At 44.4% G+C, this 15,318-nt stretch overlaps 1 protein-coding gene across 1 annotated transcript in view; it reads right to left on the bottom strand.

Moving 5' to 3' along the window:
• plppr4b (phospholipid phosphatase related 4b) overlaps positions 1-6,868 on the bottom strand; it is a gene marked incomplete at both ends in the record, with an annotated part of 28,631 nt that extends 21,763 nt beyond the window's left edge. The window contains one exon of the mRNA XM_079260271.1: positions 6,797-6,868. Coding sequence (XP_079116397.1) covers positions 6,797-6,868 — 72 coding nt within the window. The remainder of the gene's footprint in view (positions 1-6,796) is intronic.
• Between the last annotated feature and the right edge of the window lie 8,450 nt (positions 6,869-15,318).

Here is a 15,318-nt window from a genome sequence, read left to right as displayed (position 1 = left end):
AAATGCTCAATTCTCCACGCTATCCAAACGCTCCATTTGTCCAGCTTCTTACAAGTGTCCTTTACTTGGAAGATGGATCCTCTGCTAGCTTGATGGCGTGCTTGTTAGCATTTACACGCCGTGTGCAATGGTTTGGTGTCTTCTCCCTTTCGTCGCATGAATAAGAATTTCCCATCATTTGCTGCACATCAGGGATCCATTCATTGCCAGTGTGTTTTTTTCTCAGTTGTAGCATTACCAAGTCCAATTGGGATCTCCGGTATACATGACATCTTTATTAACGTTTTCAGACACAGATCAATGTGCACATCCTTCACTTGATGTTCATTGGTTCGGAAGAGAAAATAGTGCAACAACACAATGTGATATTTGCGTTAAACATATAACACAGGTTGTAAAGATAAATATGGTTTGTTGTAGTCAGAAAGTGTTTTTCTAAGGCAACGTTAGTCCAGCAAACAAAAAAAATCACCTTCCTAATGTTGGGTTTTTAAGTTTGTTTATTTTATTTTCAGTTCATATTATGATCTTTTATTAATCTTATATTATTGTAATCTTTATTAATCTTCATGTACAAGTTAAAGAGTTATCTTCTGTAAGTGAGTGAGTATTAGTGTGTGCTTGAAAGCTGTTCAAATAACAGGAGAGTCCAATGTCCCTGCAAGACGACGTTGTGGGCTGCAAAGCTGCTCCGAGCATCTCTGATCAGCAGCAGGAAGCTGTCTGGTATCATATATAAAGGAAAACTGGTGTTTTACATTAATAAGATCATAGATAAGTCATCATCTGCCATGTCCCTGTGAGGATTCTGGCATCAGGAAAGAAAACTTTTACTGGTTTAACGAGTGTCTGTGAACAACTTCCCAGTTCTGAACATGTTTAAGGAGGAAGCTGAAAAAATTTATAGTTTTACACGACTGTGGTCCTGTGATGGACTGGTGACCAGTCAGGCTCATGTGAAATTGGAATTTCATTTTGGTGTCAGAGGTCTAATAATAATGTTTTGTTTTACCCCAAATTCAGTCTTGGTTCTTCATTTCAGCCTGTCTGAAAGTGTGTTGAGTGACTGTTTCTGTATATGAACCTCTAAATGTTTATGAGCAGGTGCCTTAGTGGGGACAGGATGTAGCTTTCACTGGGACATGAGGTGATTTTAGAGGGCTGGCTCAGCTAGCTAGAGCAGTGCAGCAAACAAGCGAGAGGTGACGGGATTACACAGCATATAGAGACATACAACTCTTTAAAAAAAAACTATAGAAAGGGGATTTTGAATAATACAGGACCTTTAATGTTGCATATCACTGTGCGTTTAGACGGATCAGTGCGGCGTCTGCAGTAATGCGGACTCTGTGCCGGTCTGTCGTGGTGAAGAAGGAGCTGAGCCAGAAGGCGAAGCTCTCGATTTACCAGTCAATCTACGTTCCTACCTTCACCTATGGTCATGAGCTGTGGGTCATGACCGAAAGAACCAGATCTCGTATTCAGGCGGCTAAAATGAGTTTCCTCCGTAGGGTGGCCGGGCTCTCCCTTAGAGATAGGGTGAGGAGCTCGGTCATCCGGAAGGGGCTCAGAGTAGAGCCGTTGCTCCTTCGCATCGAGAGGAACCAGTTGAGGTGGCTCGGGCATCTGGTCAGGATGCCTCCTGGACCTTCCTGGTGAGGTGTTCCAGGCACGTCCCTCTGGGAGGAGACCCCGGGGAAGACCCAGGACACACTGGAGGGATTATATCTCTAGGCTGGCCTGTGAACGCCTTGGGATCCCCCCCACAGAGTTGGCAAATGTGGCTGGGTAGAGGGAAGTCTGGGCTTCCCTGCTTAGGCTGCTGCCCCCACGACCTGACCCCGGATAAGACGAGACGAGAGACGGGATCACTGTGCTTGGTGTTCATCATCAATATCTTCACTGGATGTTTTTTTAACTTGTAAAATCTAATCAACAGCTGCTTTTTCTGTCCGGACTTCACACGTAAAAGCTTGTGAGACGCTTGACGGTTTAACTAATGTTGATTAATTAGGTCCAGAAAATGTTCCTCAGACTTTGAAGATTCACCATCTACAGTCAATAATATCATCAGCAGACTCAAAGAATCAGAAGGAACCTCTGCATGCCAGATCTATCATCCTGCATCTCTTCACTCTGTCTGTAAACCTCTTTGTCTCACTTTAATGCTGCCTTTCACTATCGATGTCACACCCTCCTGTCCTCTAAACTGACTGAGTCTTCTTTCCTCCGTATGCTGACAGACTGGATCCAGGTTTCGACCTCAGGCTGCGGGGGCTCATCAAGATGTTCTTTGTTTGGAAACTAGTTACAGTTTCTGCACAGAAGACTGAGTTCTGGTAGAAAAGCAATTAAAGAAAGAGCGATAAGTTGTGTCTGATGGTGACATTTCCACATGAACACACCGCTGGAGCGTCTCACACTCATGGAGCCTCTAAAGTCCTGCGAATGTGAAGTCCACAGCTGTTAGCATGCTGCAGCCGGTGACGTTGCTACCAGCGAGACGACCTTTCTATGCACCTTCGGTTCGTAGCGTTGCATCAGTGACAAACTGCTTTCATGGCATCAACACTTTGTTTTAGGCAAATTGAACCTCATTGGGCGGTTCCTACCATCGCCAATCTTGGCATTGTCATGTATGTCGTCTATCCAAGAAAATACAAATATGGGCAAAGAGGTGGAGAGGGGGCGTCATGGAGGATGATTGACATCTAGCGAACTCCGAGCTAAATAACAGCATCTGTTAAACCTAGCTAACGCAGGTTTAAGCTAACCATGCTGGAACTGCGTTTCTGGCACTACCGTATAGGATTCACTTTTAACCACCAGCAGGTGCCGCTTGGGTCCATCATGTCAGCCATCTTGGATTTAGCCCTGTGACCCCCCCACCACCACCATTCCCCCTGATTTCTATCAACAGGTTGTAAAGCATGGCAACGCTACAACAGGCCAGTACATTACTACGAGGGACTTCTGGGAGAGGATTGTCATTGTGAGTTATGGATTTCAGAAAAATGCAGAAAATGTCTCCCACCTCACAGTTGTGGCATAGCAGCATGCTGATTAGACAGCATGATTACTGCACAGGTGTGCTTCAGGCTGGGAGCAATAGAAGGCATGTGCAGTTTTGCTTTACTGGGGGGTCAGAAAACCAGTCGGGATGTGGTGTGATCATCATTTGCCTCATGCAGTGCAATACATCTCCTTTGCATAGAGTTGATGTTTCCAGCTGATGTTGGGATGTTTTCAGCTTCCAGGAAATAGTGTAGGGACCTGAGCAAAATGGGGCCGTGTTTTTTCATGCTGCAACACGAGCTGGTGGGCCTCAGCATCTCATCACGGTATCTCTGTGCATCCAAAATGTCATCAATAAATACACAAGTGTTCTTTGTCCATGACATACACCTGCCCATACCTTAACCCCACCACCACCATGGGTCACTCCATCCACAACATTCACATCAGCAACCACACAATGCCACACACACTGTCTGCCATCTGCCCTGAACAGTGGGAACCAGGGTCTGTCTGTGAGGAGAACACCTCTCCAACATACCAGACGCCATCGAATGGGAACACTTGTCCACTCAAGCCGGTCACAACGACAAACTGCAGTCAGGTCAAGACCTCAATGAGGACGATATGATGCGTGTAAAACCATGCAAGCAACAATGCACATGGAAATAAATAATTATGTAAAACGCATAATACATGAATATGAACAGTGTTGGGCATCTTACTTTCAAAAGCAATTAGTTATAGTTACAAATTACTTTTCCCAGAAACTAACAGTTAGTAACTCAGTTACCACACAGTAAAAGTACACTGCTCAAAAAAATAAAGGGAACACTTAAACAACACAATGTACCTCCAAGTCAACCAGACTTCTGTGAAATCTAACTATCCACTTAGGAAGCAACACTGATTAACAATCAGTTCCACATGCTGTTGTGCAAATGGAGTAGACAACAGGTGGAAATTACAGGCAACTGGCAAGACACACCCAATAAAGGAGTGGTTCTGCAGGTGGAGACCACAGACCACTTCTCAGTTCCGATGCTTTCTGGCTGATGTTTTGGTCTGAATGCTGGCGGTGCTTTCACTCTAGTGGTAGCATGAGACGGAGTCTACAACCCACACAAGTGGCTCAGGTAGTGCAGCTCATCCAGGATGGCACATCAATGCCAGCTGTGGCAAGAAGGTTAGCTGTGTCTGTCAGCGTAGTGTCCAGAGCATGGAGGCGCTACCAGGAGACAGTCCAGTACATCAGGACACATGGAGGAGGCCGTGGGAGGGCAACAACCCAGCAGCAGGACCGCTACCTCCTTCTTTGTGCAAGGAGGAACAGGAGGAGCACTGCCAGATCCCTGCAGAATGAGCTCCAGCAGGCCACAGATGTGCATGTGTCTGCTCAAACAGTCAGAAACAGACTCCATGAGGGTGGTATGAGGGCCCGACGTCCACAGGTGGGGGTTGTGCTTCCAGCCCAACACCGTGCAGGACGTTTGGCGTTTGCCAGAGGACACCAAGATTAACAAATTCTCCACTGGCGCCCTGAGCTCTTCACAGATGGAAGCAGGTTCACACTGAGCACATGTGACAGACGTGACAGTCTGGAGACGCCGTGGAGAACGTTCTGCTGCCTGCAACATCCTCCAGCATGACCGGTTTGGCAGTGGGTCAGTAATGGTGTGGGGGGGCATTTCTTTGGAGGGCCGCACAGCCCTCCATGTGCTCGCCAGAGGTAGCCTGACTGCCATTAGGTACCGAGATGAGATCCTCAGACCCCTTGTGGGACCATATGCTGGTGCGGTTGGCCCTGGGTTCCTCCTAATGCAAGACAATGCTAGACCTCATGTGGCTGGAGTGTGTCAGCAGTTCCTGCAACATGAAGGCATTGATGTTATGGACTGACCCGCCCGTTCCCCAGACCTGAATCCAGCTGAACACATCTGGGACATCATGTCTCGCTCCATCCACCAACACCAAGTTGCACCACAGACTGTCCAGGAGTTGGCGGATGCTTTAGTCCAGGTCTGGGAGGAGATCCCTCAGGAGAACATCCACCGCCTCATCAGGAACATGCCCAGGCGTTGTAGGGAGGTCATACAGGCACGCGGAGGCCACACACACTACTGAGCCTCATTCTGACTTGTTTAAAGGACATTACATCAAAGTTGGATCAGCAGGTAGTGTGTTTTTCCACTTTCATTTGGAGTAGAACTCCAAATCTAGACCTCCATGGGTTGATATGTTTGATTTTCAATGATAATTTTTGTGTGATTTTGTTTTCAGTACATTCAACTACGGAAAGAACAAAGTATTTAAGAAAAATATTTCATTCATTCAGATCTACAACGTGTTACTTTAGTGTTCCCTTTATTTTTTTGAGCAGTGTATATAAAATATTTACATAATGTAACAAAAAATATTCAAATGTATTTAAAATAACATTTAAAAATGCAAATATTCATAGAATAGATCTGATAAATGTGGGTAATAACACAAAATTAGTGTATAAAACACAGTAAAAATGTTAAAATAAATCATGTTGAGTAAAATAAAGTTGAAACTTTGCTTTTTTTCCAGGTTTTTCATAATAATTTCTCAAAAGTATAGAATATTAAATGAAAACATTCTGATATACTAAAAGAAACTGTTATTTCACTGTGCTGCATGAGCTCCCTGAGTTGAGATGAGATGAAAAATCTGGTTTGCGAGGGGGGGGGGGCAGTAAAGACAATAAAGACTAACATCTCCACACAGTGTGACTGTGACATTCCACATAAAACAGTGTTACAAACACAGACGGACTAAAGTGGATTTGACTGCATGTGGGGAGTTAGGGGCCCCACTCAGGGGCCCACACGCCCGCTGGCATTGATGCTACAACTGCTCCACGGAGGTGGGAGGAGAGAATGATGGTGAATCCCCTCATTTTTCTAAACGTCCACCATGTCGTCATCCCAGCCCACCTGAGACAGGCCAATCAGCATCAAATAGTCATGTGACAAGTCCAGTGAGCCCTGACTGCAGAAGTCCCATCAGGGAGGAGCAACTCATCACCGATGGCAACCTGTGCTTTTCTCTCCACATCTATCAGCAGACATAGCAGTCGCTGAAGTGGCCTCTCGCCTCCGCTGTGAGCCTGACTGGGTTTCATCCTCCATCTCTGCAACCAGCACTGACCCACTTTCTGCTGCTGCTGTTGGGGGGGCATAAAGGCTGGAAATCTTTCAGCTCTTTATGCATGACTGAGGTCTGACATTTCATCTTCAGGTACATTACCTGCAGGGAAAGTTCCTAAAAACGATCAAATAAAAAAGACAAAAAGCGTCCATAAAGACCGCTGCTGTCATCCCAGCAGCATCCATCACACAGCATCAGCAGCACATCCATCATATATGATGCCAGTTTGATAGTAGAGCCACGAGCCAGCTGTGAACTGGAGCGTGCATGACGCGTGCAGCAGGGGATGAGTGACAGCCAACAAGCTCAGTTTGCCTCAAAGCTCAGATTCTACCAGCAAATGGGAGGTTCCCTCAAAGCCCTCCCCAGCACAGAACTCCTCACTGGTCAGTCTGACTGGTTTCCAGGTGGAGGTGTGGAAGATGGGGAAGGTTTCTGCTCTGAGGAGGAGAACAGGTGGCTGAACTGAGGAGGAGCTCTGATTTGTCAACATTTAAATAAAGTCTGACACAAAGCAGCACGTGACGTTGGAAAGTTGACCCAGATATCAGAAAGATCTGCGCTCGCGCACCCTGCCGATGCGCGAGCCCTTCTGATGGAGACTCACCTCCACGAAGTAGAAACAGGGCAGCAGGCTGACGCTGTCTTTGGTCAGCATCCCTTTCTCTCGCGCAGACATAGTCAGGCCTGCAGACGTCCAATCAGATCCGAGACACGACGAGGGGCTGAAGAAAGGCTGTGCCGGGATCAGGAGCGCGCCATGCCGCTGCGCGTGCAGGATGCTGAAGACCACCAGGACCAGGATCCGACCCGAGGAGCCTCTATCTGCGCCGAGGAGGAGCGTGGAGATTCGTCCTGAGCATGTCTCTCTGCCAGCTGTCAGAGAAGGAGCCGCTCCGGCGGAGGCAAGGAGGGAGGCGCACGCGCACTGGGGAGGAGGGGACGGCGTCTGCTTTTGGAGCGGTGACGCTGACGGGGGGGTGGGGGGGTCGGGTCACGTTCAATCTGCAGGCAAAGATAAGCAGAGGCTACATAGTGACGTCCTGATTTAGGGGTCTGTACGTGCAGCTTTCCTGACGTCATCCAGTGCTTGGAGCCCGAGGGAAGGCTGCAGGACCCCCGATGGACCCCCTGTTTCCAGAAATCCCAGGAGCTGATCTTTTATCTGTGTTTCATCATCATTCGCCTGCTAGAGGGTGAACTGATAACCATGACAACGTAAAAGATGCATGGAAGTACGAGGACAATTAAATCCATAAAATCCAATGGGAAAGTGTGTCCAAACTTTTGACTGGTTGTGCACGACAACGTTTGATACATTTACGTACGTAAAGCAGCAGAAACGGGTCTTCCCACCTGCACCAGAGCAAACCTGATCCTCCTGCTGCCACAACAGGGTCCCGTAGGGCACCCAACTCATCGTTCTATGGACGTTTTAACGCTGTGATCCAGATTATTGTTGCAAAGACGTTTCATTTCTCATGTCTTTGATGTGACCACATGTTTTTAATCCTTGTTGGTCCATTCCTTTCTGCATTCACACTTATCACTTTGTCACTGACCGGTAAACTGTCAGACTTTATGACTGGATCTTCTGCTGATGTCGTGTTCGGTACATTGAGACTGGCTGATATGTGTAATATGTAATATGTGTGTGTATGCGGGGATAAATGAAGTTTTCAGAATCTGTATGTAAAGTTGTTGTTTGACACATTTTAGTCATTTAACTGTTGAAGTGTATCAAATAAACATACTGTTATAGTTAGACGACTTATTAATTCATTGTTAAACAGGTTATTTTTCTTGTTTTTGTAAATATCAGCGTCAAATTCTGTGGAAGGAGCTCCATCATGGAGGAGACGTGTCGTTCTAGATGCTGATAAAGTTACACAAGAATTCCAAACCTAGATTCTCAGAGCTTCCTCGATCATGTGCACACACGGTTTCGATACTTTGGAGTATTGCACGGTCTACCAGTGAGAATTTCTGTTACAGTGGTGTCAGGAAACAGAAATATCAACTATTCTAATGGCTCTGGCAAAGCTTCACAGGCAGAAACCAACAGCCTTGCTGCTAGCTTCAGCTTTAGTATCCAGAAACCGAAATCTAACAAAAACCCATTTTGTCAGAGCAGCAACGGCTCGAAGCTCGGCACCAATGGTTTGAAAACCGTGAGAGTAAGGCCACCAGAGCCTCAATCGACTCCTACTGAGGAGAACCGAAAGGAAAAACAGAAGACACAACCAGTGACAAGCAATTTGGAGCAGATGAGAAATGCTGACCATAAAGTGACCAGAGTCGTTGAAGGACTTCCAAAGGAAATGAGCAAACTTGAAGACCAGAAGGTGTTTGAAAAGGCTAAGAGGGAAATGGAATCAGCATTTGGAGTCACTAGCCAAGACAAGAATGCACAGGGCTGAAAATGAAGAATCTGAGCAGAGAAATAGCAGAGGAGTCAGAAGTCGTGATGAACCGGATAAAAAACCTCCATGATGAAAAGAAAGAAATCGATGCCATGAAAACTGATTTGGAGAAAAAGAGTAAACACCTTCAGCACCAACTCAGCAAAGTGGAGGAGAGCTATGGAGACATGGACAGACAGAGAATTAATTACAGCCAGAGAAAATCTGAGTGGAGCAGGAGACAACAACAGCTGGAGGTGACCAAACTAGAAGAGGAGAAAAAGGAATTTGAGCTGACGAAGAACTGGCTGGAAGAGGAGAAAAACTATGTCCTGCAGAGAAGGAAGCAGGTCGAAAAGGAAAAGAAAGACCTGAACCGGCAATATGGGAGAGCACAAGCTGAGATGGACGTCATTAGAGAAGAAAACAACAGAAAAATGGAGAGAGCCTAAATTAGATAGAGACAAAGACAGAAAATTTGGAGCAGGAGACATAAACTGTTGGAAGGTGAGATCAGTAAACTAAAAGAGGAGAAAAATAATCTCCTAAAAGGGAAGAAATAACTGGAGGAGGAGAACAAATCCATGGAGATGAAGCAGGAGAGAGAACAAACTGATGCAGAAATCAGTTTGAATCAACTCAAACAGGAGAAAAGAGAGTTGGAGAAAAGTCAAGTTTCAGAGGAGAAAAGTCATCTGGAGCAGGAGAAGAAACAACTGGAGGAGGAGGAGGAGAGAAAAGTGATGCAGCTGGAAAAGCAGGTCGAAGAGGATGGAGAAGTGACTAAGCAGGAAACACTGGAAGCAGAGTGGAAGTTCAAAGAAGAAGTCATGTGGAAGAAAAGGAGAAAGAAATGGAGGATGTTCCTCTTCCAAAACCCGCGACTCTGCCAGAGTCGCAGTGGGAAAGCTCCGTTTTCTGTCCACATTCTGGCTCCACCTTCTGTGCTCAAACGTTCTCCAATCCTGTCGATATTCCTGAGTTTTATCCAGACTCATCACGTCATTCCTCCTCTAAACCTGCCTCTGATGACACCATCCCCACTCCAGCCTTCACTGGGGATTATACTGGTAATCCTGTTCTCCGTCCCAACTCATACCAAGTTTCCTCCTGTAACACCAACTATGGTACCTTCATCTCTCCACCCAGGTACGGCAATCATGATGACCTCCCAGTGCATGATTCACATTTATACTGGGATGTCTTCACCAACACCACCAACAACAGCACCTCCATCTCTCCCCACTTTTACAGGAATCCCTACGGTTTCCCAGTTTATGTTCCACATTCACACTGGGATGTTCCCTCCAACACCACCAACCGTGGCACCTTCGTCTCTCCACCCAGGTACAGTAATCCTCACAATGTCCCAGTATATGATCCACATTCATACTGGGATGTCTTCACCAACACCAACATTAACAGCCCCTCCATCTCTCCCAACTGTTGCAGGAATCCTCATGGTTTCCCACTGCATGATCCACATTCATACTGGGATGTGCCCTCCAACACCACCAACTATGGGACCTTCGTATCTCCACCCTGGTACAATACTCCTCATGGTTTTCCAGTATATGATCCACATTCATACTGGGATCTCTCTTCCAGTGCCACCAGCTATGGCACCTTTGTATCTCCACCCTGGTACAGTTGTCCCTTAAATTTCCCAGTGTATGATCCACATTCATACTGGGAACTCACCTCCATCTATCCCCCCTTTTACAGGAATCCTTATGATTGTCCAATTTATGATCCACATTCATACTGGGATCTCTCTTCCAGTGCCACCAGCTATGGCACCTTTGTCTCTCCACCCTGGTATAGTAATCCTCCTGATTTCCCCATATATGGTCCACATTTATACTGGGATGTCTCCTCCATCACCACTAATAACAGTACCTTTATCTTTTTCAGGAATCCAAATGGTTTCCCATCACGTGATCCACATTCACACTGGGATGTCTCCCCCAACACCACCAATAACAGTACCTTCATCTCTTCCCACTGGTACAATAATCCTCCTGATTTCCCAGTATATGGTCCACATTCACACTGGGATGTCTCCACCAATAACTGCCTTCATCTCTCCTCCTTTTACAGTAATCTTGGTGGTCTTCCAGTGTATGGTCCACTCAATTATTTCTAAAGACTGCATTTAAAAATTAAAAAATATATATATATATATATATAATAAATGTTCTTATGTGTCTGAACATTTTATAATACTGTGCGGCACATCTTTTAGCTGAGTGTAGTAATATTAAGATTGACCATTATTGAAGCTCTACAGATTGTTTTTATTGGACAGAAAGAAATATTGTATTGTGAAGGCCAAAATTCTACAAATCATTCAAACACTTAATTTCAAATAGCACGCTTGACTCAAATAATTGGCTGTTGGATATATTTAAATGGAGTCAGATGTGTTGAAGCAGGAAAACATGGAAAACTTGCAAGGCTGCAGCCTTTAAAACCAAGTTAAGTAGTCCTGGCTAAAAGAATTCATCGGTGGGGAAGCAATACTCTGCGGGCGTGTTCATGCTCAGAGGCATCTCCGTGACAACAAAGTGCATCGCATCACTGCAAGACCATCCCAGATCAGGGCAGGCTGAAGTGGACACTGCAACCACAAGGCTGTGGTGCATGGTCACCCCAACAACACAGACAAGGGAAATCATCATGGCAACAACCCTGTGCATAGCTCCTGGTGTGCAGGATCCCGATGAGGATAACATGAGTTAAAGGAGTCATCACCCGGAAATTGCACCTTTTCGAGTTAAAACGTGCATATTAGTGTTATTATTAGTATTAGTGCGGTAGTGGTAACATCGCCGGAAGCCTTTATTTTGAAGACGGCTGGGTTTTTACACCTGGGCGCGTTGTTCGCAGCAAAACTGCCCAAAAGGCTGAAGTGTCGCAAACATGTTTTTTTTTTTTTTCTCCCCGTGATGTTGTAATCCCAGGGAGCTATTTGCATTAACCAGCCCCTTTTCCACCCTAAATACACCTGCTGGACCTGCCTCAGTTGCTATTAGCAACAAGCTGTGTGAAGACGTGCGAGCAGCGATCATGTCCACTGCTCGGTTGTCTGTTAGCAAAACCAACATCGAAAGTTTTTTTTCTCTCCCTTCATTAGCAGACCAAACTACCAGGGACAGATGGATTACATTATATTTTGCTGATAATGCACCTGCATCTCTGCCGGCTGCGGCCTCTGTTTGTGCCAAACATTTTGCTAACATTTGGGAAAATACCAGGAGAAGACGGCATCAACCTGGTTGGAAAGAGGGACAATTGCAGCTTTAAGTGGCTCACCATCAATGCAGTCGGTAAATATCGCTACTGCTATAAAGTTCTATAAAGAGCTGTATATTTTTACTTCAGCTTTACATTTTACTTTCAGAAGTCAGATGCATAAATGTGTATATGGTAAAGTTGTGCATTTACTTTAATTCAATTGCTATTGTCCTAAGTGACTGCAGCAAAGTTACTATTTGTTATATGTCATATGAAATGACAAGAACATATATAATAATCTTTTACAGTTATTTGCCATTTGATAAGCTTTATTTCTGAATTTTTGGGCATTGAAGAGAAACTTGGTAAAAATGTACATAATCCTTCTATAAATGTTTCCTGCAATTTGTAATGAAAAAGCATTGAAGCAGACCGGTTCCACGCCAGGATGTTGGGTCAGACACGGAGGAGTTTGGACCTGCTTTATCCTTCTCAGCACCTAAGGAAATGAAAAGAGAAATTTTATTTTCTAAGCACAGTGATAATATCTTGCTGTCATTTTCTGTTGGCATGTGCAGCTTAACAGAAACAATTAGACCAACATAATAGATATTAAGTGATGCTGGAATATATAAAACATGAGTCTACATTAGTCAGCAGGAAGCCTGATCAAAGATACAAGATATCTGACTTCATGTTATTATCTGTACAGTAACACAGCAGCCCACATCAGTGGCTGCATCAACCAGAGATCCCAATAAAAAGCGCTGTTCCGTGAAACTCTGTGTGGTTAAAATGTGTGTGTGCTTATCTGGGTGCAGACCGGCCGGAAGCTGAACATTGACCATACCGACCGGTTCAGTCAACATCCGTTTCATTTTTTACATCTGTAACTCTGGATTTAAAAAAAAAAAAAAAAAAGTACATTTATTGTTTAAAAAACGGTTCAACACAGAATAAAACTGAGGCGTATTAACATGAATGACATGCCTCGTTGTCAACATGCTGTCTGAATTTACAACAAGGTGAGCAGACATTAAAATGAGGACTTTACCATTCAGAGACAGTTAGTTGTAAACATGCTCCTTCCACCATCTCGGTATCTTCTCTCTCAGGCTCAGAGTCCGGTTCAGACATCAATGCTGAATTCAGAAAGCTGCTGCTGTCGGGTTAGCTGCTATCACTAGCCGCTAATGTTTTTAGCATGGAGACTACTGGCCTCGCCCCCCCGTCCAGCAATCAATCAGCGAGCAACCTCATTAACATTATTTTAATCGATGTCGAGGTTGATGAAAATCTCGCCTGAATTCTCAAGAGAAAAGTTTTGTTATGAATAAAAAGTCAGAAAAAGCACTTTTTAAGATTTTTTTTTTTTTTTGTTAAATAAGTTTTTAAACAGTTATTTAAAAACAGAGGACAGTGGGCACATGAAAAGACCAGGTTATGACTACTTTAACAACGCAGGACACATCCAAAACTTGCAGGACTGAAGCCCTGTAGTACAAACGTTGCTCATCCTGTGTCTTCAGCTTCTTCTTAAAAAATATCAACAGTCTCTGAAGCTCTGTAGTTCTCCAGCTCCAGTTCCTCAGACGTGGTGCTAGAGCGGTGAAAGGAGACCTCATTGTAAGGTTTTAGCTCTTACTTTGGGAAAAATAGTCAGAAGTAAAAGTCCGGTACCAGAAGTCCTCGAGGTCTATGATGGTTCATAATTTAAAAGCAGGTCTAATAAATAAGAAGTTTTAAGACAAACCCGTATGTCCCTCCTCACGGACATTTTTTATCCATGTCTCTGCACCTTTACTGGTGACCATTCCAGCTGTGTTGTGACATGAATTTTTTAATTAATATATAATTTTTTTGTATTTTTTAGACTCATTCTCTTTTGTATCACGTCGTTCTGGTGATGAATTTAACCTCCGTGGCCAAAAGTCCACACATAAAAACTGCTATAAAATTGTCATACATCCATATTTTTTCTGCTTTCTTTTCATAAATCATTGAAACAACTTCCGTTCTACACAAAACAACCAAATGTTCAATCATTTTTTTTAGGATTTCAACCATTTAAATGGCAGTTTAAAATTTTTATTTACTGCCGCATTCTTTTCTATAAGCCGAAACATAAGCTGAATTATTTTCCATATAATAGATATCAGTGGCGAAGCTTGAGCTCCACAGCTGAGCCTTCATCTCAGCCATCAGCGCAAAAAAAAAAAAAGTATTGATAAAATTCCCAGCAACAAGACACCTCCTGAACATTACTGCCAGAAAACTGAATATCTTTTAGGTTACATAATCAAATAAATGTGCTCTCAAAAGCCAAAATCTGTAATGAGGTCCCCAGGAAAACATATGTGAGAATATTATTGTCCAGTGATGCTGATGCTGCTGACAGCAACAGCCATCACCATGGATAGCGCTATTAACATTAAAATGCTTCATAAAGGAATAAACAGTGAGATCCATGACGTCAGAGACAGTAGAAAGTCTGCTGATTAATAAACGCTTTCTTTTGTGAGGCGGAAGGTGTTTCGGTGAAGGTGCAGTGTTTGACCCAAGCAGCAACCTCCGGCGGTAAAAAGCATAAAACTGCAGTTCCCCCTTCATCCACTAGGGGCTCCAAAACAGAGCAAATTCCCATAGATTCCCATGTTAAAAAGACCAACTTCACAGCAGAAATAAACATGTTTACAGCAGAAATAAACATGTTTACAGCCTGGTACAAAAAAACATTTTAGGTTTAATAGGTCAGGTTTACCTTCATGACAACTATGGATGGAGTGAATTTTTATCCAACCCCTCCGTTTAAAAGTAATTTAATCTTGAAATTTGGCATATTTAGGGGCGTGTCCTTTTGATTGACAGGTACTCGACCTCCTGCTTCAAGTAAGAAGAACGTAGAACAACTGCGGTTTTTAGCCGGTTAGCAACGTGATTTAGCTTTAGCCTGCTTACCTCCGTTAGCTGGTTAGCTCCTGTTATCTCCAGGTTAGCTTGGTTAGCTCTTAGCTACAGAAAGCTCTGAGTTTGCTCGATGTCAATCATCCACCATGACGCTCACAGCCCCCCTCTCAGCTCCACCTCTTTGCCCATATTTGTATTTTCCGGGCGAGACGACACGAATGACCCTGCCAAGATGGTGATGGTAGGAACCGCCCACCGAGCTTCAATTCAGCTCTTCAGAAACCTACGGGTGACGTCACAGAGGCTCCGCTCATCTTTTATATACAGTCTAGGGTTTGACCTGTGGCCTTTCTCTCACTTAATGGTGGTGACATTTTGTTGGTGATTAGCTGACATTTTAACTCGCCCATCTCGCTACATTAATACTGAAAATATGTCACCACGTTAACACAGAGTCGACCTTTTCAGCCATTCCGGTGATTGTTTCCTGTAAATAATCTCAAACCTTGACAAGATGAGACCGGGTTCGTACTGATGCACATGTTTGTTCCTGTGGGATGTATCTGGATATGAAGCTCATCAC

Source organism: Telmatherina bonti (genome assembly GCF_933228915.1).
Source record: "Telmatherina bonti genome assembly, chromosome: 20".
Lineage (NCBI taxonomy): Eukaryota > Metazoa > Chordata > Actinopteri > Atheriniformes > Telmatherinidae > Telmatherina > Telmatherina bonti.
This window is presented reverse-complemented; position numbering and strand designations above follow the sequence as displayed.